We start from the raw sequence: 25078 nt of genomic DNA, 5'->3' as shown, positions 1-25078 counted from the left end.
ACGTTGGTCAAATAGTTACACTTTTATTGAACTAGCGCATGCCCGTACTATATCTATATCTAAAATTATATCCCCCCCTCTATTTACATGAAATGGTTTGGTTCATGAAATGTTTTGGTCCATTCGCAACGCCAAAGCGAACGGCGAACGCTTTACATGAAATGGTTTGGTTCATGAAATGTTTTGGTTCATTCGCAACGCCAAAGCGAACGGCGAACGGCTTGCGAGTACAGTGACAATCCCCCCGGGGTTTTAATTAGTTTTAAAACATCGTTTAACGCCAACATAGCGCCAACATAGTTTGCAAACGTGAAATAAATGAATACGCTCTCAAATGTGCCATCCGAGGCAGAGTGTGTCCGCCACGTTCGGCACACGCGATAGCTCGCTGCTCTCTGATTGGTTGAATCGTTTTTTGGACATAGCTCGGTAAGTAATTGTCCGATTAATATGAAACCTTGAAAAGGCACATCCTCGGGTCCCCAGCAATATACCTGGCAAGTTTAAAGTATATCGGACCCGTGGTTGTCGAGAAACAGCGGTCACAGACAAACAAACGTACAAACGTACAAACGTACAAACAAACACACAGAGATTACTGGAATTATAGATAGATAAATCACTCATGATAAAATTACCGGTATATTTCTGTTCCTTGTGCTCTTTTAAACATTTACTAAGCAACGCCCACTTGTTAGTCAATATTACAAATGGGCCAAGTCCATTGTGACTTAGCTGGTTATAATATTAGCCATATTGGGATGTTGGAGTTTTGCCCTATTTTTACCCCATAGGAGTGATAAAAACATACATAACTGTTTAATTGAACCTTTTGGTGATGCAGGAATGAAACAAATATGATCACTTAAACGTAAGTGAGCAATATAAACATAAAAAAATTTTTTCACGTTTTTCTCGAAATGACTAAACTGTGACTTAGCCTGGTTATAATTCTATGGTCTTGAATTGAAATAAAATAAATATTGTAAAAGTCGTATAAAAAAAAAAATCCGGAATTTTCCGCCATTGATGTGGTGTCTATTACACCACCTTATCTAGTATGTTACATCAGTTATTCGTGCCTGTTGTATGTGTCCTTTAAACCACTAAGTTTCCTGATTGGAATGATTTTGAATTTAGTTTGATTGCCAGGCAGGCAGCGTAAAAAAATTTTTTTAATCAAACTGCATACATACATAGCCGAGGCTCGTGGAATAGCTATAATTAGTACACTGAGCGAGTCAGGACACAATATGACAAAAGGAATAGTTTGAGAGAGGAGGGAAACACCAACAGCAGAGTTGTTGAAGGCCAAGATAGAGGCAGAATTGGACAAACAATGGGTGTGGGGAGGAATGAGGGGCAGAAGAGGATGCATGGGGTGGACAAGATGGATACAGAAGGGAACTCTCAGGAGGGAAAACTGGAAATATGGAAGGAGGAGGGATCGTTTAACCAGGGTAGAAAATATCATGGTTTTGGATTGGAGGTGATCTGGGATGGCGATGAACAGCTGTCTTGAAGACCGGGAGAGAAGAAAGAGGTCAAAGAGAGTGTGGAAGGTGGTTCCACAGGCAGTAAAAGAGAGGAATAAGCAAGTGGATTTGAGCAGAAGTTCTGGATATAGGCAGTTTCACAAGAGGTGGTTGCTGGTGTTTGCCTTCTGCAGATACTTTGAGGATTTGGGGGTAAGATGGCAGAGCTCGGAGAGGGCAGAGGGTGCAAACCAGAAATGAGGCGGAAGAAGATAGAGATCACCGACCTGTCGGTGATGGCGAAATGATAGGCCGATTGACTCGGCTTCGTCGCGAGAGATTCCAATGATCTTGAAAACCTTGGTTTCCGTGGTGTCAAGCTGATCAAGATGTGAGGCAGGGGAGCCAAACCAGAGAGGACAGCAGTGCTCCATCAAGCTGGAGATGAAGGCCTTGTAGGTGGATAGGAGCTCAGGTGTGTCAAGGAAGGACTTTGCACGATGGAAGATGCCCAGTTGGCATTTGGCTTTGGAGACCAACTTTGAAATGTCACTTGCCTAAGGGAAACTTGCCCAATTGATAGCTTCAGTGGTTTCTGAGAAATAACTTTTTAAATATTTCCTTAAAACCAATGTGGCTACCACACCACATGACTAATTAAGTCATTATTGTTAAAATATATGCACCATTGGTCGTGGATCATATTTGTGAAGTATAAAATTGATAGGTTAAGTGGTTTCAGAGAAATAAAGTTTTTAATATGATCGACTATGCATGGGGAATATTGGTTGAAAATGTCAACATCATCGGTCAAATGGTCACGCAGCCACATTGGATGAAAAAAATATTCTTATCCGATCCATGCAAAACTTTAAAGACGCTATTGACTACCCATTTTAAATTAAATTTCATAAAGATGATGTCATTGGTCAGGTGTCTGATCAAAACAGGGTTGTATCAAAGGGGGGCGGCTTGTTACCCGGCCATACCTGCTCTCAGTTGCAAAGCGCGCACTTCTAGTTGTTATTATTATATTATTATTATTTTATTATTCGTTTAATGTTGTCGTTCTTATTTGTGCTCAGATAAGGCAATGGTCCTGAGACACCACCCAGACAAACGAAAAGCAGCCGGACAGCCAACGGGTGCTGGAGAAGATGATTATTTCTCATGCATCACGAAAGGTGAATGTGCTGAGGTTTCTTGTTTTGCATAAAGTTTTTGTTTTATTTATTTATTTATTTGCATGAACGATCAAGTTTCCTTGTCATTCCCAACATCTCCATACCAACCAACATGGCACTTTGTGGCCTCGTGGTCTGTGTCCCGCTCCCTCCACCCGTGTTGTGAATTGTGATTCTTTTGCTTTTGAGTAACGATTGCGTAATATTCCAATATCGTGCAACAACAGGGTTTACATTAAAATAAAAATACACAAATGTAAGTAGTTATTCACAGGAAGCTAGTTTTTTTTTGTTTTTCCCCCCCCCCCCCCCCCCCTCCCACTAAAAACCGAATTACATCAGCATGTGTGGGGGTCAAGTGTATAAGACAATAAGATGATGAATGATCAAAACATATTTGTGATGAATGAATGGGATTTGTTCATAAGCTGATGGGTGAGCAATAAATGGGGCAATTAAAAAGCATCGATCTCCTGTTATTTCTTCGCAGCCATTGAGATATTGGGAGACCCAGCGAAAAGGCGTGCGTTCGACAGCATTGACCCCATGTTCGATAACTCTATCCCCAGTAAAGCGGAAGGGCGCGAGGAGTTCTTCAATACTTTCTCCGAATGCTTTGAGAGGAACGGCAGGTAAGGACCCAACTTCCACATTCTCTTCGATCCTTGCCCACCAGGTCTTCAAGACAGCTGTTCACCAACGTCTCAGATAGTCCCCCATCCAAAACCATGATCTTTTATATCTTTGTTAACCCCCTCGCCCGCAAGCCCTCCTCCTTCCAAATTTTCAGCTTTTCCTTCCTGAGAGTTTCCTTCTGTGCCCATCTTGTCCACCCCATGCGTCCTTTCTTGCCCCACATCCAGTGTTTGTCCATGTTTCCCACTGTCTTGTCCTTCATACCTGAAGCTGGTGGTGTGCCCCTCCCCTTCTCTCTCTTTGTGCTATTCCTCCTGTCCTGCTATGTCCTGATCCGTTTAGTATGCTGGCTCTTTCACCAGCCTCGACGATACTTCCATGATCATGGACCAGCCGAGATCATGTATGGAAAAAAAAGAAGTAATCAATTAATTAAGTAATGCAGGATGTCTTTTTTTTAGCAGATTTTAGTCCCTCAAGAGATTGTTTTGTTTTCCATGATCATTGTTACTGCACTTGTGTGTTTATCTTGAAATTTAATAATGAATAGTTTGCTGTTGTATCTTTCCCATTTCTATTTAAAATTCCTTGGTGGAAAGACGTATACTTTCAAGAACACTGATGGCAACATCGATTTCCACTTTTAGCTCTGTGTGTTGTATCGACCAGGTTATCTTTCTGAACACTGAAACACTTATGATATATGCGTTGACATTTCCTTCAGCAAACCTACATGAGAATGGCATGTTATCATTTTACACAAGCAAAGTTTGTAAACTTTTATCTGTCTTGTGTTTGTTTGGAACTACAGTATTTTGAGGTTTCTTCCCTTAAAAGGTCCCCCCATGTCATGGTCTGCCATCAGGTGGTCTTTAAAACAACATGTGCCCAGTCTTGGAGGAGAAAATGCTACGTTTGAGGAGGTCGACATGTTCTATTCCTTCTGGTGGGTTCACAGTTACAGAGCGGTTTTATTGGTCACCTTAGTCAGGGTGGTGCATGTCATGGGATTGCATGCAATTTGTTGTGGTTTTTGAAAAATGGACTATGTTCGAACAAACTTTTCTGCAGGAGGGTTTTTTTTCTTCAAGATTATGCTTGAATAGCTCACCTTTTCATCCTGGTTGGTCACATCCAGGCTTTCTTTGAAATTGCTCACCTCTTATTGTGCAATAAATATATTGTTGCGGATCCGGGGGTCAGCGCTCCCCTTACCTACCAGGGGGGGGGGGGGGGGGGTTAGTCCCCTTGTCTTTTAAGCTGGCCGTTCCCCCCAGTCCTGGAAGTTACAACGCTCCTCCGCGGTCGAGATTGGCCAGGGTGATTGGTCAAGATGGATTCCCAAATACCTGCGTGCCAATCCCTCCGCGAAGCAGGGAAATAACTCCCGCTCGAACCACGGACAGGTGGAAATTGCCGAGCGGTTTAGCAATCCGCGATTCGAGCCGTTAGCAAAAATACTAACCCGATTCTGAGCAGTTCTAATCGTGCCACGTATACTCAATTGAGAAATCACTAAAACGATCGGATGGAGAGGAAACCAAAAGGTAGGAAGAACAGAGATTTATTAATTACGAACAAAAATCCGAAGAGGAAACGAAAGAAGGGCATGTACAAGGGAAGAAGAAGAAGCAGACACAGGGCAACCTTATACAGTCTTAATTAACACGCCCAGGACAACACGAACAGACTTACACGAAAGGGGAATAGCAGGAAGGAAGGTCCAAGCAGATGGGCCAGCGTTGGCTCTGGCCCCGGTTCACGATCCACTCCGGTCCACGCTCCACCTCGGTTCAGGCTCCGGTCCGTGGTGAAACCCGGCAGGCAGCGCGGTTGGTATTGTCGGCGCGAGCGGACCTTACATGCGGGGGGTTCATATATCGGGGAGGAATTGCGTCCGTGAATCGGGGGAATCGTGACGCGTGCCTCGTGACGCTCCACCCGCGTCTCTCGTCGTGGATCTCGTTCTCTCCAAGGGTGCCACTCTCCCCGGCAGACTCTCACTCAGACTCAGACTCCGGCAGACTCTCTCTGGCCGACAGACTCTCTAAGTAGTCCCACGCGAGCGCTTATATTACGCGCTCGTGTATCAAGCCGCGTGCTTTTAGGACACACCCACCGGTGAGCTCGCCTCGGCCCTGGTTGGTCGCGAGGCTCACCGACTCCGCCCTTAACAGGGCTACGCCTTGCTCCGATAACTCCTCCCCCTTTTTCTCCGCTCTGACCGCATGGTTAATGGCGTTTGAGCCAGGCAGCGAACGCTGCTGGGCGAGCAGAGGCGCGTAACCCAATTTGGAGAGGGCTAAGCTGCAAAATGAACGGGATTGAAAAAGGGGCCTATGTTATTTGATTAATGCAACGCAGAGTCAAACTATTGGGAACACAGCCTTGACTAAAACACATACTAATGAAATAACTGAAGAAGTTCCTGTGGTGTCCTACGTGTTGCAATATGGACTAACTAGGGTGCGACCTTTGACCTTTGGAAAATGGGAATATTTACAGGGAGTTATTTACAAGGGATTATTATTTACAAGTGATGGTTCTGAAAACCGTAACAATATGTTTGGGCAGCTGCAATCTTTCACTTAAGACCAAAAAAAGGAATGAGGATGATTGTTCCTAAATCTTTAACTTTTATGTGGATAGAGTTTATAATCACGTAACGTGACTAAAGAGGACTTTTGCCTTTTCAGGTACAAATTTGAGTCCTGGCGTGAGTTTTCTTACCTGGATGAGGAAGAAAAGGAGAAAGCCGAATGGTGAGGCTTTGCGCATGCCTGATCAAGATCATGTTCCAACTTCTCTCATGTTTACGATGCAGAATTCGTTATTATATGTCAGGTGATGAGGGAAAGGGGAGAGAAAGTTGTGGAAGTTTTTGAGTGTCGTGCGTACGTTGTTGTGCGCAGCCGTGATGAGAGACGCTGGATCGAGAAACAAAACCGTGCAGCGCGAGCGCAACGCAAGAAAGAGGAGATGCTGCGCATTCGCTCGCTCGTTGGTGAGCCAGGCAGCAATCACCCGGTGCAACAACTCAACCCTGAATTTGCACGTTGTCACTTTTCTAAGATTGTGGCATTTTGTTGTTTTGCTTTTGGTTTGCTGAACTTCCCAATCATTTAATTTTAACACATCCAGATGCAGCGTATGCCTGTGACCCACGGATCCGTCGCTTCAAGGAAGAGGAGAAGGCAAGGAAGGAATCAGAAAAACAGGCACGGCTGGCGGCCAAGCGTCAAAAGATTGAGGAGGAGGAACGGGTGAGTGTTTGTTTAATGAACTCTTGTTTTTCCTTTATCACCCAATTCCACTGAGCTGTAGTCAGGAAATTATTTCCCAATAGTGTGTGGAATATTTAGGAAGTTTGCTGAGAATGTCCTTTGACAGCATAATAGCTGTCGCCCACGGAAATGTCACCCATGGAAATTCCCTCCCCACCCACAGAAATTCCCTCCCCACCCACGGAAATTCCACAAAACGTAAAATATGACCAAGTCCTAAACCCCAACTTTTCAAATTCCCTCCCCACCCCAACTCTATCTCCTCTTTGCCCCTCCTCCCACCTGCACCACTCAACACCTCAACTCTCTCTCCTCCCCCTTTCTTCTTCAAGTCTTGAACTTTCCTTCCCCCCCCACCCCCCCCCCCCCTCGAAGCCCAACCCTAAATCCACATAATAGTCACTCAAATGCAGAACAGTAGTCATGGCGTCCCCCAGATTGACATGGGGGAAAAAATACTTGTTTAAATGAGCCATATAAACCACAGCGGCCAAGGAGATCTTTCGGATGTTACTCATTAATATTTTCCATAAGAAAAACATTCTGAGTTGAAAGACATGCACATTACTAAATATACATTTTGGTACAATGCCTTCAGAGTATTCACAGTATTCAAATTTTGTTGTGTTACAGCCTGAATTTAAAATGGATTAAATTGGGATTTTTTGTCACTGATCTACACATAATACCCCATAATGTCAAAGTGGAATTGTTTAAGGGTTTTAAAAAATAATTAAAAAAATGAAATAAGGAAATATCCAATTTACATAAGTATTCAACCCCCGAGTCACTACTTCGTAGAAGCACCTTTGGCAGCGACTACAGCTTTGAGTCTTCTTGGGTATGTCTGGATCAGCATTGCACATCTGGATATGGGGAGTTTCTCCCATTCTTCCTTGTAGATTTGCTCAAGCTCTGTCAAGTTGATGGGGATCGTCAGTGAACAGCAATCCTCAAGTCTTTCCACAGATTCTCAATGGGATTCAATTCTGGGCTTTGGCTGGGCCACTCAAGGACTTTCACGTTCTTGTGCTGAAGCCATTCCAATGTTGCTTTGGCTGTATGCTTGGGATCATTGTCCTGTTGGAACATAAATCTTCACCTCAATCTCAGGTCTTTTGCACTCTGAAGCAGGTTCTCCTCAAGGATTTACCTGTATTTGGCTCCATTCATTGTCCACCCTCCCCCCTCTGTCCTTACAAGTCTCCCAGTCCCTGCTGCTGAAGAGCATCCCCATGCTTCACAGTAGGGATGGTGTTCGATGAGCGATGATCTGTGCTCTGTTTCCACCAGATGTAGCGCTTTGCATTCAGGCCAAATAGTTTAATTTTCGTCTGATCAGAGCACAGAATCTTTTGCCTCATGCTCTGAATCTTTCACGTGCCTTTTTGCAAACTCCAGGTATACTGTCATGTGCCTTTTTCTCAGGAGTGGCTTTTGTCTGGCCTCTCTCCCATTAAGCCTAGATTTGTGAAGTGCTGCAGAGACTGTTGTCCTTTTGGCAGGTTCTCCCATCTTAGCCAAGGAACTCTGTAGTTCTGTCATCAGAGTGGTCATTGGGTTCTTGGTCACCTCCCTGACCAGGATCTTTCTTGCCTGGTTGCTCAGTTTGGTCGAATGTCCAGCTCTAGGAAATGTCTGGGTAATTCTTTCCCTTTTCTAATGATGGAGCTCACTGTCCTCTTGGGAACTTTCAACACTAGAAATTGTTTTATACACTTCCCCAGATCTACACCTCATAATTATATCTCAGAGTTCTACAGACAGTTCCTTGTACTGCATGGTAGAGTTTCTTCTCTGACATGCACTGTCAACTGTGCGACCTTATATAGAAAGGTCTGTTTCTTTCTAAGTCATGTCCAATCAATTGAATTGGCCACATGTGGACTCCAATCAAGTTGTAGAGACATCTCTGGGTTGGTCAAAGGAAATTGGATGCACCTGAGCTCAATTTGGAGTGTCATAGCAAAGGGGTTGAATACTTAATTACTCAAAGACATTTCAGCTTTTCATATTTCATTAATTTGTAAATTTCCACTTTGACATTATGGGGTATTATGTGTAGATCAGTGACAAAAAAATCTCAATTTAATCCATTTTAAATTCAGGCTGTAACACAACAAAATGTGAAAAAGTCAAGGGGTGTGAATACTTTCTGAAGGCACTGTAATGTTCCTTTCCATTGTGTTATGTCCTGATCCATTTCTGTGTTCGAGTGTCTGTTGTCCATGAGCCCCAACACTGTGTACAAAAAAAGGAAAAAAACCGAGTTGATCAGCTTTCATGTACAGTTAGTTGTGTCCAGTTTTTAGCTCACCTGGAAAGAAGTTCAGGGGAGTTTATGCAATGGCGCGTCGTCAGTCAGTCCGTCCGTCAGTCATTCCGTAAACACTTGAAACCTCTTCTCTGAAACTGCTGAAGGGATTGCGACCAAATTTGGCACAAATGCTATCTGTTGTGTTGTGACTAAAGTTTGTTCACGGCATTAAAAAAAAGTGGGTCTAAATGGGGCCTACCGGGGGTCAAAGTGGATCCACGTTTGACCCCCCCCCCCCCCCCCCACCCCAAAATAGGAATTTGCTTTTTCCTCTGAAACTACACACACGATTTCGATGAAACTTCACCACAACTTTAATCACCTGTGATGTACCAAAGTTTGTTCACTGCATTAAAATAAATCTGCCCCTTTGGCGGTCTATGGGGGGTCCAAGTGGGTCCAGGTTTACCCCCCCAAAATAGGTATTTGCTTTCTTCTCTGAAACTACACACACAATTTCGATGTAACTTGACCACAACCTTCACCACCCGTGATGTACCAAAGTTTGTGCACGGCATTAAAAAAAAATCTTCCCCTTTGGGGGTCTATGGAGGGGGGGAATTTGCCACACTAAATAGGTATTTGCTTTCTTCTCAAAAACTACACATGCAATTCTGATTAAACTTGACCACAACCTTAATCACCCATGTTGTACCAATGTTTGTTCCTGGCATTTAAAAAAATTGGGGTCTAAGGTGGTCTATGCGGGGGCTTGCCCTCCAAAATAGGTATTTGCTTTTTTCTCAGAACCGACACACACAATTTTGATGAAACCTCACCACAACCTTCATCATCCGTGATGTACCAATGTTTGTTCAAGGCATTGGAAAAATTGGGGTCTGAGGAGGTACACTGGTTGGGAGTGGGGGGGGGGGGCAGTTGCCCCCCAAAATAGGTATTTTTGGGGTTTGTTTGTTTAAAGTCTTTCGATTATGTTGGTATGATTCTGCATGCTGCCCTGTCTTCTAGCAACCATTGAAGTTGATTTAAAATACCTTTAATCAGTGCAGTATACTGTTTATTCTACCAGGTGAGCGCCGGGGGTATTGCCCCTATGTTATCCTGTATTTCTCTGTTGGCCTGTTAGAAGGAACATTTATATTCCACCTCGAGTGTAGCTTGGTGTCTGCATTTGATTTGGCAGTAAAGCCCACTTTGTTACCTTCGTAGGTCGTAGGCTTCGTACCACCCAATCAAATACTCTGACCACACGAACCTGGTGTGGTATTGAAATCCCTTTGTGTGCCGTTTGTGTCACGCTCTAATGAAAGGAACTATTTTGCTGAAATATCACACTGGATTCTTTATCCTTATCAAAAATTTCATTCACCTGTGACTTTTGCTGATGATTCTTTTAAACTACAAAAATATTCTTCACAGATGAGTTCTTTGGAAAAGGGGACATAAAGAAACATGTTTTTGTGAGGTTTAATTATTTAACTTCCTTTAAAGGTAAAGGCTAATCGACATCCGCACTGCTCATTATCACAATGATAGAATGTGAGCTTCACTCGTTTGAGGAGCTCAAGCTACAGGTGTAGAGGTGTTGTAATCTGTTGTAGAGTGGTTGAGGGATTGTAATATGGTGTAGAGGGATTGTAATCTACATTCTGGGAATTTATAAATTTTTTGTAATAGTCTTATTATTGATTACTATGAAAATAGTAAATTTTATCCAAATGAATTAAACTTTGTGTAACTTTATTATCACAGTGACTGTCAATATTGAGCTGTGCAGCAATGGTGTAGTTCGTATGTGTGTGTTTGTAGCGCCGGCAGGAACAAGCCGAAGCAGAGCGGCTAGCAAGGGAGCATGCAGAAGCAGTGGCCAAGGAGCAGAACCAGGCTGCACGACGGGAGAGGGAACAGCAACGCAAGGCCTTGAAAAAGGAGAGGCAGCGGCTGCGCACAGCCTGCAAGGTGTGAGATTCTGCCTGGTCAATGTGCGGAGGGGTGTGGGGTGCACGGGGATATCAAGGTTTTTGAATAACCCTCCTTTAACTCCCATGCACAGAACTGGGGCTACTTTTGCAGTGATAGTGCAGAAAATGTGCACATGATGGAGGAGGTGGAGAAACTCTGCAACCACCTACACCTAGCAAGGTCAGGGAATTTGGCATGGCAGCTCGCCGATAGGTGCTGACTTGTTTTGGAGGTGGGGGGAGGGGTGTACGTGCCAAGCTATGTGAGCAGTTATTTCCCTCCCCCCCCCCCAGCACTCTGATGAGCTCCATTCAGGACATTAAAATGAGCTCCATTCGACCAACTGACTGATCATCCGTCCACGTACTTTTGTGTACACGATATTTCAAAAACCGTTGAACTTTTAGCTTTCATTTTGCAGATATCTATTCATGACATTATCTCAACCTGATTAGATCATGTCTGCGATTGGGTGAATTATGTTGCCATGGCAACCATCCCAGTAACTTGGCTTGTGTGCACGATATTTCAAAAACCGTTTTCTTTTTGTATACCAAGTCGAGGCTCGTATAACAGCTAACGCATAGAACATATAATAGAGGGAGTGGGAGATAAGAAGGGGGAGAGAGAGGGAAGCACAACAGTAGGGAACAGGGACATCAGGAGATCTGTGGAAGAGAGAAGGCTATGGCGGGGTACACAGGATAAACGAGATGGACACGACTAGGACCTTCAGGAAAGAAAACACAGAATTTGAAGGAGGTGGGTTTGGAGGAGATGAGAGAATTCCATTTAGAGCCACACGTTGACTACGACAGGAGAGGACGTCTGTGAGCCATGCATAGAAATTTCCATGGATAACATAAGAGGAGAGTGGTGAGCAGAGTGGGGTGCCAGACCGTATCGAAGGCATGGGATATGGCAAGGGATTCAGCTCTGATTTCCTGTCTTGTGTTGAGGACCTCCATCCATCGTTGAGACAGCAGATGCAGCGTGTCCAGAGATTAGAGTAGAGTAGAGTATAGTGGTCTGGTCTGAATCCAAATTGATGTTTTGAGATCAAGCCATTGGAGAAGAGGAAGGATTTAATGTCGGAAGCGATGATTGATTCCATGACCTTGCTGATTATTGGGAGCAGGCTGATTGGTCTGTAGTTGCAAGGATCTGTTTTTGCACCTTTTGTATGAAGCGGTAATGTTGGCTGATTTCTAAGCAAATGGTCGATGACCTTGAACAGAAGAGAGGGTGAAGAGAACAGAGAGAGGGTGTGATAAAGCGGCAGTGCAGCATTTTAGGACCCGTGGTCTGATGCCATCTGGTCCAGTTGCAGAATCAGTCGAGGTTTGACAAAAACTTCTCCAACTTGTCGGGAGAGACGGACACAGAGTCCAGGAGCAGCTGGGTATGACTGGGTAAGGTGGGTACAGAGAGAGATGGGTTTGGGACACAAGATTTTGAAGCAAACAGAGTTTAAGCATTTCGCCTTTTCATGAGCAGTCAGCTGTATAGCCATTTGATGTAAGGGAGGGGATGAAAGGGGAACAAACAGTAGAAACAGATTTGACCAGACGCCACCAAGATTTGGAGGAGGGAGACAGGTTTGAGAGTTCAGTCTTGAGAGTCGAGAGATAGTGTTTCCTGGCTCTCCTGAAGGTAGACTCGCACTTGTTCTGAGCTTTGTGAAAGGAACTGTGATTGCCTTCAGTTGTATTTGCCTTCCAGGAGGCGAGAGCAAGTTGTTTCAGGGAAACTGCCTCACCACAAGATTCAGTGTATCCATGGACGGGAGGAAGGGTATGAAAACTGAAGACTCGATGGGATAAATCTGTGCATGAGAGAGAGCAATTTACTTTGGAAGAATTCCCAGGATGAGTTGATGTCAGAGGCAGTAGAGATGAGAGACCAGTCCAGATGATTGATGACTGCTTGAAAACCATGCCAGTCGGCCTGAGTGAAATGCCAGAGACTCGTTGGTGCTGAAGTGGTTCTCTGAGAATGGCCAAAGAGATGTCCACTTTAACAAGTTCAAGATTTAGCTTTAATATTACACAACTCTATTCCTAATACCACCCAAAAGGCAGGGGACCTAGAGTATCATATTGTGTATGAATGAATGAATGAATGATCGTTTTAAGGCCATTTTCCCCGCTAGAGCGGGGGTTAGCCTTGCGGGCCCCATGACAATCATGGTTCCCTGTTTGAGGCAATGTTTTTATAGCCGGATGCCCTTCCTGACGCCAACCCTTGGTCACGCTCTTACGATGCGCAGGGATACGGTGTACCTATTCTAAATCGGGGTACACACCGTGATCATTCATCCCAGCAAGCTGGTACTCAATTTGCCGACCTCGGAAGGATGACAGGCTAAGTCAACCCCCCAGGCGTTAATTCAGCGATCGACCGGGATTCGAACCCAGGATCCTAAGCCGGCACCCTAACCGCTAAGCCAACACCAGGCTAAAACACCATATTGTGTATAATTAGTGAAAAGCAAAAAATAAAAATGCAACACAAATCACCTTTGCCAACTTGCAAATTTCTGCATTTTATTGAATATGCTCTCTTTTGCAGCTGTTGTTGTTGGTTGTGCTTTTAAGTTTTACAGGGTGGCCTTAATGTCCCTTTACCCCTTTCTATTAAATAATTTGTTGTGAAACTCTTTTAATATGCATGTTTTATTGTGCAATGAACAAACAGACAATAGGAGTCTGGTACCTTTGCTTGCTTTTCATGTCACTGGGGACAGGTACTTTTGCTTGTGAAAATATAATACACATTGATGGGGTAAAAATTTGGTTTGGTGTCCCACGAGGATCGAGGAAACTCAAAAATGTGCCGTGATATAGAAAAAAAAAAAGGCTAACAAGCACCGTTGTCATCACGTGTAATTTACGTTTTTTTTTTTTGGTTTTTTTTTTTTGTATACTGAATCGAGGCTCGTGAAAGAGCTAACATTTACTTCACAAACAAATCAACCAGACAAACAAAATATATAAAAAGAGGGAGCGGAAGACAAGATGGGGAGAGAAGGGGAAGCACACAAACACAACATTTGAGAGCAGGGAGATGTGTGGAAGGGAGACGGCTTGGGGGGAGGAGGCGTGGGAAGGGGGGCGGGGAGGGAGAAGTATAAAACACAAGGACACCAAGGACAAAAGAAAAAAAAATGTTTGCCTGTTATTGAATTGTCAATTTAACTCCCCTCCCTCCACATAAATGGGATTGTTCTTCTTCTCAGTTTACAGGGATTAAATGAAATGCTCGAACAAGCCACTGAGAGTGAAGCAAAAGTAGAGATCAACAGAAAGGTAAGGGACAGGTAGAGAGGCATGGTTGTGGTGCAAGTGCTGTTTCTTTGGAGGGAGCATGTGTCTGTCTGTGTATGTCGGTTTGGGGGTGAGGGTGTGGTAGAGGAGGGATGGAATTCAACTGTTCATGATTCATTTGAAACGCCACCACAGCAGGCTCCTGGATCATGCTCATGCCTTTTTGCCTGTTTATGTACTGTTGCCTTGATGCTGAATGCGAGTCCATTTCCTGTAGCTGAACGAGGTAAATGAGACTCTGGATCGGGAAAAGGCGCAAGCACAGCTTCAGGGGGGTCGCTCAACGGGGGTTGATGGAGTTGCACAACCGGCGGGTGGCGCGACTGTAACCAATGCCTGGTGGTCGGAAGAGGACGTACAACTCCTCATAAAGTCGGTGAACCTGTTTCCTGCTGGGACGGCCGCTCGGTGAGTGGTTGTGGTATTTGGGCTGTGGACATTTAAAAACAGATTAGGGTGCCACATAACCACGCTAACTTTAGCAAAAATCATGTTAATTTTCTTTGCACCTGGAGTCTGAGGTGAGTTTTACAAAAAGGGTACAGTGTGGGTGTGCTGTGTGTTGAACCAGGTGGGAGGTTATCGCAAACTTTATGAACTCGCACTCCAGCAGTGGAGTGAAACGAATGGCAAAAGACGTCATTGCGAAAACAAAGACTCTCCAGAAACTTGGTATCACAACACACCTTTGTCTACATGTCTTTGTGTAAGTAGTATGATAATGGTGGTCTGTCCCCTCTACCAAAATCAATTAAATAATTTGAAACAGTTTAAACCAGTTTCTGAGGCACTTTTGCCAATAATTACTGCTTTGTAAGACACTCATTGATAATTAACTTTTTTCTGAGACAACAATGGGATGATTTTAAAATTATCAAAAAGTATCACTCTCCTTTAGGACACATTGTCTGTTTTCATGATTTGTTTACTATCCCCCACAAGTGAAGAAAATTTAATTGTGTTATTTTATTGAAAATTAATTTTTTTTATTGTTATCCTTTGTGAGAGGGCCCAAATACGATAAACAGCATATTTCAAAAAGTTGTGGATGCGTTATGACAAAACCTGATGGATGAGTTGGATAGGTGAAAAGAACTTGCCGATTTGATTTTGGTTCAGTTCCGGATGCAGATCCGGCCTATCATTGCGATACAAAACCAACGTAAACTGTTCAGCCTGGTGGAGGTATGTGCTCTACCGAGTGCCGTTCTTGTTTAAGGCACAAACTCACCATGCCTTTTTCCTTAGCACTCTGTTGTACACGTTCTTTAAACTTTATTGTTAAACCCTACTGTGAATCTATAAATGTGTTGTAGTTTAATTTTTTTTTTCCAAACAAATCCCAGAATGCATATTGTATTTCCCCTTTCTCACGTACAGACCCAGGGCAGAAGGATGAGCTGAACCGGCGAGCTTACGAACTCTATCACCGTGACCACATATCCAGCAAAGCAGCAAATGTGGCCGAACCTTCACAGAGGTTGGACGGTGAGGGTGATTGGATGCTATCCACCCACATTTATCTCATGGTTTTTTTTTTGGTTTTTTTTACAAGGTCTGACAAAGTTCCAGGACTGTTTTTTTTTTTTTTTTCCTTGACAGGTGGAAACAGGCTTGCATTTCGTAATTGGACATGCATCGTAATCTTCCTGTCAGCACTGTGTTAGTTGTTGTTTTGATCGGTTGTGTTTTGTAGTTGTACTGGAGTTTTGTTAAAATTATTAGTGTTGCAACGGTGTTCTGAAGATGAACGGCAAATTTGTGGAACGGAGAATAATCATCAGGTTTTTTGGTAATTCTCACCTCACATCACATCACATCATCACATCACCTCACATCAAAATCTCACATCAGGTAATCAGGTCACATTCTCAGGTCAAGTGTCATGGACATTTTAGACAAGTTGATGTTGGTGTACAGGGAAGACACACACTGTCAAGATCATGTGTGTTTGAGTGGGCCAAGAGGCTTGTGGTATGGAGAATGAACGTGAAGGACGATGCAAAGTCCATGCATGGTAGGGACGCCCATCGATTGCTAAAATGTCAAAAGTGTGAGAATGTTGGTCGATCTGACCGACGTCCGAAACTCCAATCAAAGGAACTGATTTTGAATCAATAGAAGAGCTCCAGAGAGCCGTGAACAATGAGCTAAAAGGAGCATAGTATTATATAAATGGCATAAAAATGAAAAAGAAGAAGAGACATGGTACAAAATTTGGAGCATGGCAGCGACATTGGAAAGCGTGTATAGACTCCCAGGGAGATTACTTTGAAGGCGACCACAAAACATAATTGGTACGTTTAGAAATAACATTTTCTATTGTTTTAATCCTGGAACGTTATTGTCGGACCTCGTATATCGGCACCCTGTTTACCAAGCTTTTTGATGAGCTTTGATATTACACCGTCTCCTTAACGGAATGCTGCTTTTATTGCTTCCCCGGCATGTTTGTAAGTAGGGAGGATAAGTTTGGAGCCAAATGTACAAGGACAAACTAAAGTTGATGAAGTGTTTTTTTTTCCCCCTGTATCTCGATCTATCGTGGCTTGTGAAAAGCAACGGACATTTATAACGTTTAGTTCAATTGGAAAACCACTCAACGGGTCTGACGATGCCAGATGCATAGCATTTAAGCCTCCTGCAAAAGCAAAAATATGGCAACGATCAGTGATGCGGATGTTGCATTGCATTTCACCATGGTAACATTTAGGTGACTCCTTCATTCGCCATTTTCTGGAGGAGGTATTTGCATCTCGTGCGTGATGTTCTCACACGATTAAGAGCAATCCAGTACTTTTGAGGCAAGAAAAAACAGGGTAGATCTTTTGTTGGATCTGCAATGAGTGCCACAGTGGAGATATCGTATGTTGACCATAGATCGCGACATTGATTTATCGACTCATAAAAGCGTTGTGGCACATGTCAAGAAAGGTTTTCTCGACTTTGGTTAACTGAGAGAGGCTGGATTGATATCTTAATGTAATGTTAAGTCTCGACCAGATATGTAGAATGAAGAACTAGTCTTGCTTGTGAAGGCCCCTCAGGCTGTCTCATCATTTCGTCCATGTCATGTACATTACCTCCCTGCCAAATTTCGTCCGACCGTCCACAACTTTTTGAGATATCTTGTTCACAAACAGAGAAACAAAGACAGACAGACAGACAGACAGACCTTCGGTGGTGGAGGTAAAGACAACATTGCAGCACCAGAACGTCTTCACAAGTTTCTGGATGATGTTGATTCTAGGATTTGTCTTGTTTCTACCACGTGAGGGTTTGATCGAGGATATTTGATCCCAATTCCCAAGTACCTTTGCTTGTAGTCTTGTACAAATGCGATACCTTAGAATTTGACTTGACATTAAGTGATTTTCTGGCCTCCAAATTTTTCAAATGAAAAAGAGAAAAGACTTTTGTCTGCAATGAATTCCGACTGCGAGGCCTTGTGCTAATTGTACGGTATGTCTCGATCCACTTTGTTTGCTTTGTCACCACAAAGAAAGGTGCTTACATTTCCAATGCAATATTGTCCGCATATATAAATTTGTAAGATGTATTCAGTGAAATGTCGTTGAGATAGACGTTAAAGCTGTGTGTGCCTGTTACATGTTCTTCTAGTCACCCCCTCCAGATTAAACTTCCAAAATCCAGACTCACTACACACCCTCCACTCTTTTATCCCGTTGGTGGAACTGCCTTCCTGAATCTATTCAATAACACTCGTCCATCCAAAGAGTCGAGCCAACAGTGCAACACCACCATGCTATATGTCCCTCCTCACCCAATTCTCCCATCTCAACCACTGTCGACCTATTTTCCTCCTATCTTGCTGCCTCAACCCCTATCCACTCTCTTTGCCATTCTCTCTTCCCCCCAACTGTACCAGTATCCAGTCCATTTCAACCAGCTTTTTATTTATTTATTTACCAATCTCCCCATCAAGCTTACTTGCACACCAATCTCCTTCCTCATTTCATCCATCCTACTCTTATCCACCCTCTTCATTCCCACAATCCTCCTGATTCAGTTGTTCTTGCAGACCTGCAACCTCTGTTGTTGTCTCTTTGTCAGTGCCACCATCTCCAGAACGTGGTTCGTAAAGGTAGGCTGGCGTTACACAAGACACCAGAACTTTCCCTTTCAATTTCCTAGATATTTTTCTGTGTGCCATCAATCCTTCCACTTTCATCCACGCATTTGCACACACCTGGATCCTCCTCCGCACCTCTGCCTGTGACCTACCATCCCCGGTCACTGTTCCCCCGATACTCAAACCTATTTCCCTGGCTGATCTCCTTCCCTTCTAACCTGATATTGATCTGTTTTCTCTTTTGCCCGACCCATATCACCTCAGTCTTTTCCATATTCATCTTCATTCCATGCTTTCTGAGCGCCTTCTTCCACTTTCACAGTACCTCCTGCATCTCCTACTTGCTCTCTGCCACAACAGTTAGATCGTTTGCATACAATATCCTCCCCAGAATACCTTTCATTTTTACCCTCCTGCCACAAGTATAAAGGATGCCTCTTTTCAGTGGTTGTACCTCCACCTCCAACGCAAGTCAGGGGCCAAAGCATCCCCACTCTTCCATGCTGCACTGATCGATTGCTCCTCATGGATCAGCCCACTCCCTCTCCTCTCTCTTTTGTGGCCCTGGTTTCACAAAGGAGGGGCTACACCATCTTGGATGTGGGTGATCTTTGGGTCACTCCTGGGAGATTGATCGGCTGTCTCCGTTCTGCGGGCCTGTGCAAGAGAACTATCCGAGGCTATACAACCACCACCACAACAACACCAACCCTCCTGCTTACCAGTTCCGTCACCATGATAAAGCAGGAGTGGGCTGAGAGAGCTTCCCTGCCTCAAACCGATGTTCACGCTGAACTCCTTCGACATCCTAGGACCAGCCAAAACTCTACTTCATTCCCTTATGCATTCCTTCCACCAACCTAACTTCTGCTTCCGGCACTCCCATCCATCTCGGTGTTGCCATCACCATCTCTCTCAGGACAGTGCCATAGGCCTTCTCCGGGTCCACAAATCCCAATGCCATTTCACATTGCACCTCCAACCTCTTCTCCACCAGCTGTCTCAACATGAACATCCCATCCATCATTCCTCTACCCCATATAAACCCCTGTTGCTCGAAACCAAGCTCCATTTCCACTCTTCCTTATCCTTCCATCCAAAAGCCTCTGCAGTACCTTAATATACATGACTTAGGACTGTAATGCCTCTGTATTTCCCCGGATCTTGAACATCGCCCTTGCCCTTCCCCTTCCATATCAGCACAATTAGCCCTGTCCAATGCTCCAGAATGTAACCCTATTTCAGATACATACATACATAATACATACATACATAATACATACATACATAATACATACATACATACATAATACATACATTAAACAGCGTCTTCGTCCAACTGCCCCAAACTTTTCCTGTTGCAATTAGCATTGCTATATGCACCTCATCAATGTTTGGTGCTCTTCCCTTCTTCATCCTCTTTAATGCTGTCTGTACCTCCTCCTCCGTGATCTCCTCTAACCCCACTTTCCCCTCGACGTAACATGGTTCCTTCCTTCCTGGTTCAACATTGAAATGTGCTTCCCATCCTCTCACCTCTCACTCCTCTGTCACAAACCTCCTGCCACCATCCTTAATCATCAACTACCCCCCTGTCATGTCTTCATGCCTGCCACGAGCCAATTTACTCATATAGACGATCCTCTTCCAATGTGTTTTACACCTCTTCTATATAATTTCTCACCTTATCCACAGCTCTTGCTGCTTTCTTATTTTGTCCATACAGGTGCAGCAACCCTACATCTCGTTCCTCTCTCCTTCATATTCTTTATCAACTTCTAAACCTCCTCCTTTTCACCAACTACCGACCCCTGCTCTAATCTTCCCTCCTTTTCTTCATGCTTACAACAAACCGAGGCTATACAACCACCACAACAACACCAACCCTCCTGCTTACCAGCCACAGACTTGTGCTGGGTGGTGACATGCTCTCCCACCACCACGTAACAGTCCTTGTTCCTCCCCAACTGTTTCTTGCCTCACAACCAACAAATCCAACTCTGTTCTATGCTATCCACTTCTGCAAGTAATTTTTAGACTGTTCTGCTTCTGAAAGGATGAACCAGCTATGGCCTTCCCATTTCTTACAACCAGCTGCCATCCTTCTATATTCCTCATTTCTCAACCAAATTTAAACACACGTTCCTCTTCACCCGGTTCTGCTACCCCCATGTACGTGTTAAATTCCTCCGCAATGCACAGCATCGCCTCCACCTCCACCTGTCCCATCATCCTCTCCAGAGCGTCTCTGAACTCCTGCTTCTCTGCCTCAGTCCTTCCTGTTTGTGACCCATATCGGCATAACACATGCCATTTTCCTCTGTATTACGAACCATGCTATAACTGCCCATCCCTCCCATCTTTCCACTCTGACCACCTCCTTGCTGATCTCTTCCGATGCCATTATTCCCACGCAATTACTTCTTCCATCCTTTTCCATCTGTAAAAGCTTTGTACCCTCCTACCTTCCTCGCCTTGTATCCTTCACACACGCAGACACACTATCTAACCTCCTTCTCTGCCTCATCTCCACAACCTCAACTCCACTACACTCCATTTATCCCACATTCAAACTATCTTATCTATCCAGACCTCGCTTCTGAACTGCTACCCACCTGGCAGAGCTAGTCCCATCTTAATCAGTTTGGGACGTTCAATTCCTATTTCTGCAAGTGAAAGCGCTATTTCTACAGATTTCTCGCACTGACCCGAGACCAACCTTCATTACAGGGTGCCACCATCTTAAAAAATGCAGTGCATTTTGGGATATCTTATTCAAGGTGCACAACAAGTTGGAAGAATTGGTGGGAAGAAGATTGGGAATGAACATATGCATTGCAGCATAAATAGACTGCTTGAGAATTACCATAAGCTAATGACTCGCTAAAGACTTACTAGTATTTTCCTGCTAATTATATCTGAAAGGAACCCTGCGAAATATATATATATACATATATATATATATATATATATATATATATATATATATGTATGTATATATATATATGTATGTATATATGTATATATATATATGTATGTATATATGTATATATATATATGTATGTATATATGTATATATATATATGTATGTATATATGTATATATATATATATGTATGTATATATGTATATATATATATGTATGTATATATTGTTACAGATACGACTTTGATGGTATGGTGGGCCGAGCGGGATGGCCGCCGTATCCGTACAAGTTACCCGATTGTGCCCGAATGTTGACTAATCGCGCTACGCTGGCTCAATAGGAAAGAGAAGACACCCGGCTGGGTTATAATGACACAATACGACACCAGGGTTTCGATTCTCAAGTATATTCGTACGGAAAAAGGTTAGATTACAGGGGCTAGAGGTATATTACAGGAAGACAGGCACTTAGACACACTCTTATATTATCCCCGGACAGACGACAGACACACGGGACAAAATGCTGACTCACACGGGGGTTGATGAAAAGGGGAGGCAGGTCGCGATGGCTCAGGTGCACCTGGCTCAGGGACAGAATCACGTACGGTGGTGTCCAGAGATGCGTGAAGGTATCACAGCGCTTGTGGGTCGCGACTTTGGTCTCAAGCTGGGGAGGTCGCTCAGCGCTCGGGAGGGTGGCGTCTTTTCCTTCCAAGCTCGGGGCGCATCTCTCATCACGTCCGGCGCGGGGCCGCGTATATATCCGGCGGGGAGTGACACGCCCTCGGCTCGTTAGCGCCGCCCCAGATGGCATCGGCCCATGGCTTCTCATTGGGTGCGGGGGTTACCGGCTCCGCCCTTGACGAGGGGCCGACAGAGAGCCCCTTCGTGGTAACCCCGTGGAGCGCGTGGTCAATGGTGGCTAACCGAGCCGGAAGGAGGACGCCCACTCCCCATGCCGTCACCGCGCCGCCCCCCTCTTTTGTTGTTGTTGTTGTAGTTGGCGCTTCTTCATGGGGAAGAGATGCGGAGAGGTATGGGGAGGTCCTAAACTTCCTAACAGGTGCCATATAATCACATTCTGGTGCAACGAAGAGTCATAATTAATGGAAACAAGTCCTTAACTGACATAGATTAAGAATAACTAGCAAGATGTCCTATAATTGTCTACGTGTGGTGCGGGGGACCTGGGCACGACATTTAATGGGGGGATGAAGGGGAAGATCGGCTCTAATGGGTGTTGTTTACAGACAATGGGACTAGGGAATGGGGTAAGGGAGAGTTGGGGAGTATCGGAGAAAATAGGGGAATATTTACAAGCGGATATGGAGGCCAAATTCCATATTCGCAACATTGCACCCTTCTCTACCCTCGGGGCGTCCCGACCCGATAAATTTTTACCTACTTTAGTGTGGCACGCAATGTAGTTCCCTCTACTATTAACTCTACCCTGAGTGCGACAGTTTTACAGATATTCACAAATGAGTAAATATGTCCCCCTGCGACGTTGCACCCTTCTCCTCACAGAAACACACCCACAGGATAACCGAATCCGGAAAGAATTCTCAAACTAAACATACAGCCGGTAGGGAGCATTATTTACAAGACTACGCTGCTATTTACACTACGATCCAGGACCTGTTTTTGGAGGAACACATGCAGATGTTATGCATAGAGAGAGCGCGCTTGCCAACATCGATACACCAACCCACGAGTGCTCTGTGGCCGACGGCCTTTAATAACGTGCAGAGCACCCTTTCCTGAGCATCAACAGCACCACCCCACCACCAATCGGTGCAGTCACCATTGTTCATTGGAATAAAAATAACTTCAACAACCCCTAACCCTGCAGGTGTCTCTTGCTCTTCTTGTGGTGCACTTGGTGGTGTTAACTATTAGTGGTTCACCTGTATGGCATAGGTGCCACGTTGATCCATAGGTCCATCCCCGGGTGGTGCTTGGCCGCAAACGAACTGCGGTCCATTGTGGGTGGCCACAAACATTGCGGTCCATATGGTGTACCGATCCAGGCAGCGAACAGCGAAAGTGCAGGCCCACAACTGCGCAGCCAGCACCTCTCTCTCCTCTCTCTCTACCCCAAAGCCAGATCCTCGGAGGTGGGAGACAAAAGAAGCAGACAAGTGAGTAAGGTGGTAAGGGCGCAAAAGTGCACGCAATGTAAGGTAATGCACACTGGGGGCACATGGGAACCAGGTGAGACAGGTACGTTCCTATCGTACGCCCCCCCCCACCAGGTAACCTACATGGCCCCTCCCTTACCCCTTACTGTATCCACAAAACACAACACTACCCATAAACATCTACTTTACAAATCGACAAACATCCCTACTGTCTTCCCCGTTCCTCCCATAAACCAAATTCGTCTTCTCTCCCTCCTAACCAATCAAATTTGCCATTTTCAACTCTCATCAAAATTTGCCATCTCCAACTGCACATCAAAATTTGCCATCACCAATTCATCATCAGTCCCTCCTAGGGAGGGAGAGATGGAATCACCCCAATGTCTCATCCACGTCGTGATGCGTCTCACAAATCCACAGCAATTTCATTTCCTGCACAAAACAAAGAAAACACAGGTGTGGAGTCATCATCATCACCACAGGCAAGTGGCTGCGTATGGTGCGACAGGTTCATCAATCCTAACTATCTCCTAAATGACTTTAACAACTTTACACTACCCGGGGCCTCTCTCCGGCCAAACCATTGGCCCTCTTACACTATGGGTTCTAAAAACCAATTCCCATTGGCCAAACTGTGGTGCTCTTCAATTTGGGGTCTCACTCCCCCGATTCATCTCCCGGTGCCCTCGCACAATTTCTGGGCTGCGGCGTGTACCTCTCCCAGTGGGTCTACCCACCTGCACACCTCCACCACTGCAGTTGCCTCCGAGCTTACCTGCTCCTTGCCCTAACCTAACTACCTGGGGAAGGCCCTCTGGCACTCTCCCCACTCGGTGCCCTCTCTGGCACTGGGCTACCCGGGTCCATCCTCCGGATCCTCGGGCACCCACTCACAACTACCGGCTCCCAGAGCCCACCTGCGGCCTCACCTGGCCGACATCCTCACAGTGGTGGAGTGCCCAACCAACTACACACACTAACAGGCTACACGCCCAGCCATTTCCACAACACTAATGCACCCATTCACAACACCATTCTGCAACCGCACCACAAATGCCAATATCCAACCACAATTTACCTGCACCCTCTACCTAACACTTACACTACCCGCCCCGGGTGCTCGTGAAAGGGGTCCACTCTTCCCCCATCCACACCTTCGCACCATGCACACCACTCCGTACCACTCACTCCAACTCTCTCCACACACCTGTACCTGCACACCTGTGCTCTCACACCTGGTGCCACCTGCACCCTTCTCTCCCCAAGCGCATTCGCGCTGATCCACACACTCACTACTCATACACTGCTCCACACACCTGTCCAGTTGCACACCTGTGCAATCACACCTGTTCAATTCTCACAAACACGGCATCATCTCAGCTAACTACTCCCTTCTGAAACTTGCGCTTCCCAGTCGTCCCTTTAAACTATTGCGCTCCCACGTCATTATCATCCATACTAATCTACCTGCGTCCCCACTACAGGTATCAGTCACTAACTAACCTTAACGTTACCTAAGGTCATCTTCTCTAGATCCCTACACACAATATCCTAACCCACCCGGGCTAGTTTTCACTGCCATACACCCCATAAGCTATTGCTCCTTTGCCCCACCATGGGAAGGATGGTGGATTTGCCATCCCACCACATCGGGGGTCTCTCACTACCAATTTTGCACATCAAATTTCAACAAATCAAAAATTTGCCAATCACTGCCCATCATCTGCCAATCACTACTGCCAATCCTTTGCCAATCATCAAATTTTGTTTTTCTC

At 44.9% G+C, this 25078-nt stretch overlaps 1 protein-coding gene across 2 annotated transcripts in view; it reads left to right on the top strand.

Annotated features, from left to right (window-relative positions):
* DNAJC2 (DnaJ heat shock protein family (Hsp40) member C2) overlaps positions 1-25078 on the top strand; it is a 50484-nt gene that overhangs the window by 17515 nt on the left and 7891 nt on the right. The window contains exons 4-15 of one of the 2 annotated variants that reach the window (XR_010986618.2): positions 2561-2659; positions 3150-3291; positions 4161-4241; positions 5992-6057; positions 6208-6299; positions 6437-6558; positions 10667-10816; positions 10911-10999; positions 14058-14127; positions 14363-14553; positions 14717-14817; positions 15526-15625. Coding sequence is in view for 1 of the 2 variants with exons in the window: in XM_068132619.2 (XP_067988720.1) it covers positions 2561-2659; positions 3150-3291; positions 4161-4241; positions 5992-6057; positions 6208-6299; positions 6437-6558; positions 10667-10816; positions 10911-10999; positions 14058-14127; positions 14363-14553; positions 14717-14817; positions 15526-15633 (1311 nt within the window). In the remaining variant the exon portion in view is untranslated. Of the gene's footprint in view, positions 1-2560; positions 2660-3149; positions 3292-4160; positions 4242-5991; positions 6058-6207; positions 6300-6436; positions 6559-10666; positions 10817-10910; positions 11000-14057; positions 14128-14362; positions 14554-14716; positions 14818-15525; positions 15634-25078 lie in introns of both variants that reach the window. The other variant, XM_068132619.2, reaches the window with a different exon arrangement.

This window comes from Myxine glutinosa, chromosome 12, assembly GCF_964187855.1.
Source record: "Myxine glutinosa chromosome 12, kmMyxGlut1.1, whole genome shotgun sequence".
Lineage (NCBI taxonomy): Eukaryota > Metazoa > Chordata > Myxini > Myxiniformes > Myxinidae > Myxine > Myxine glutinosa.
This window is presented reverse-complemented; position numbering and strand designations above follow the sequence as displayed.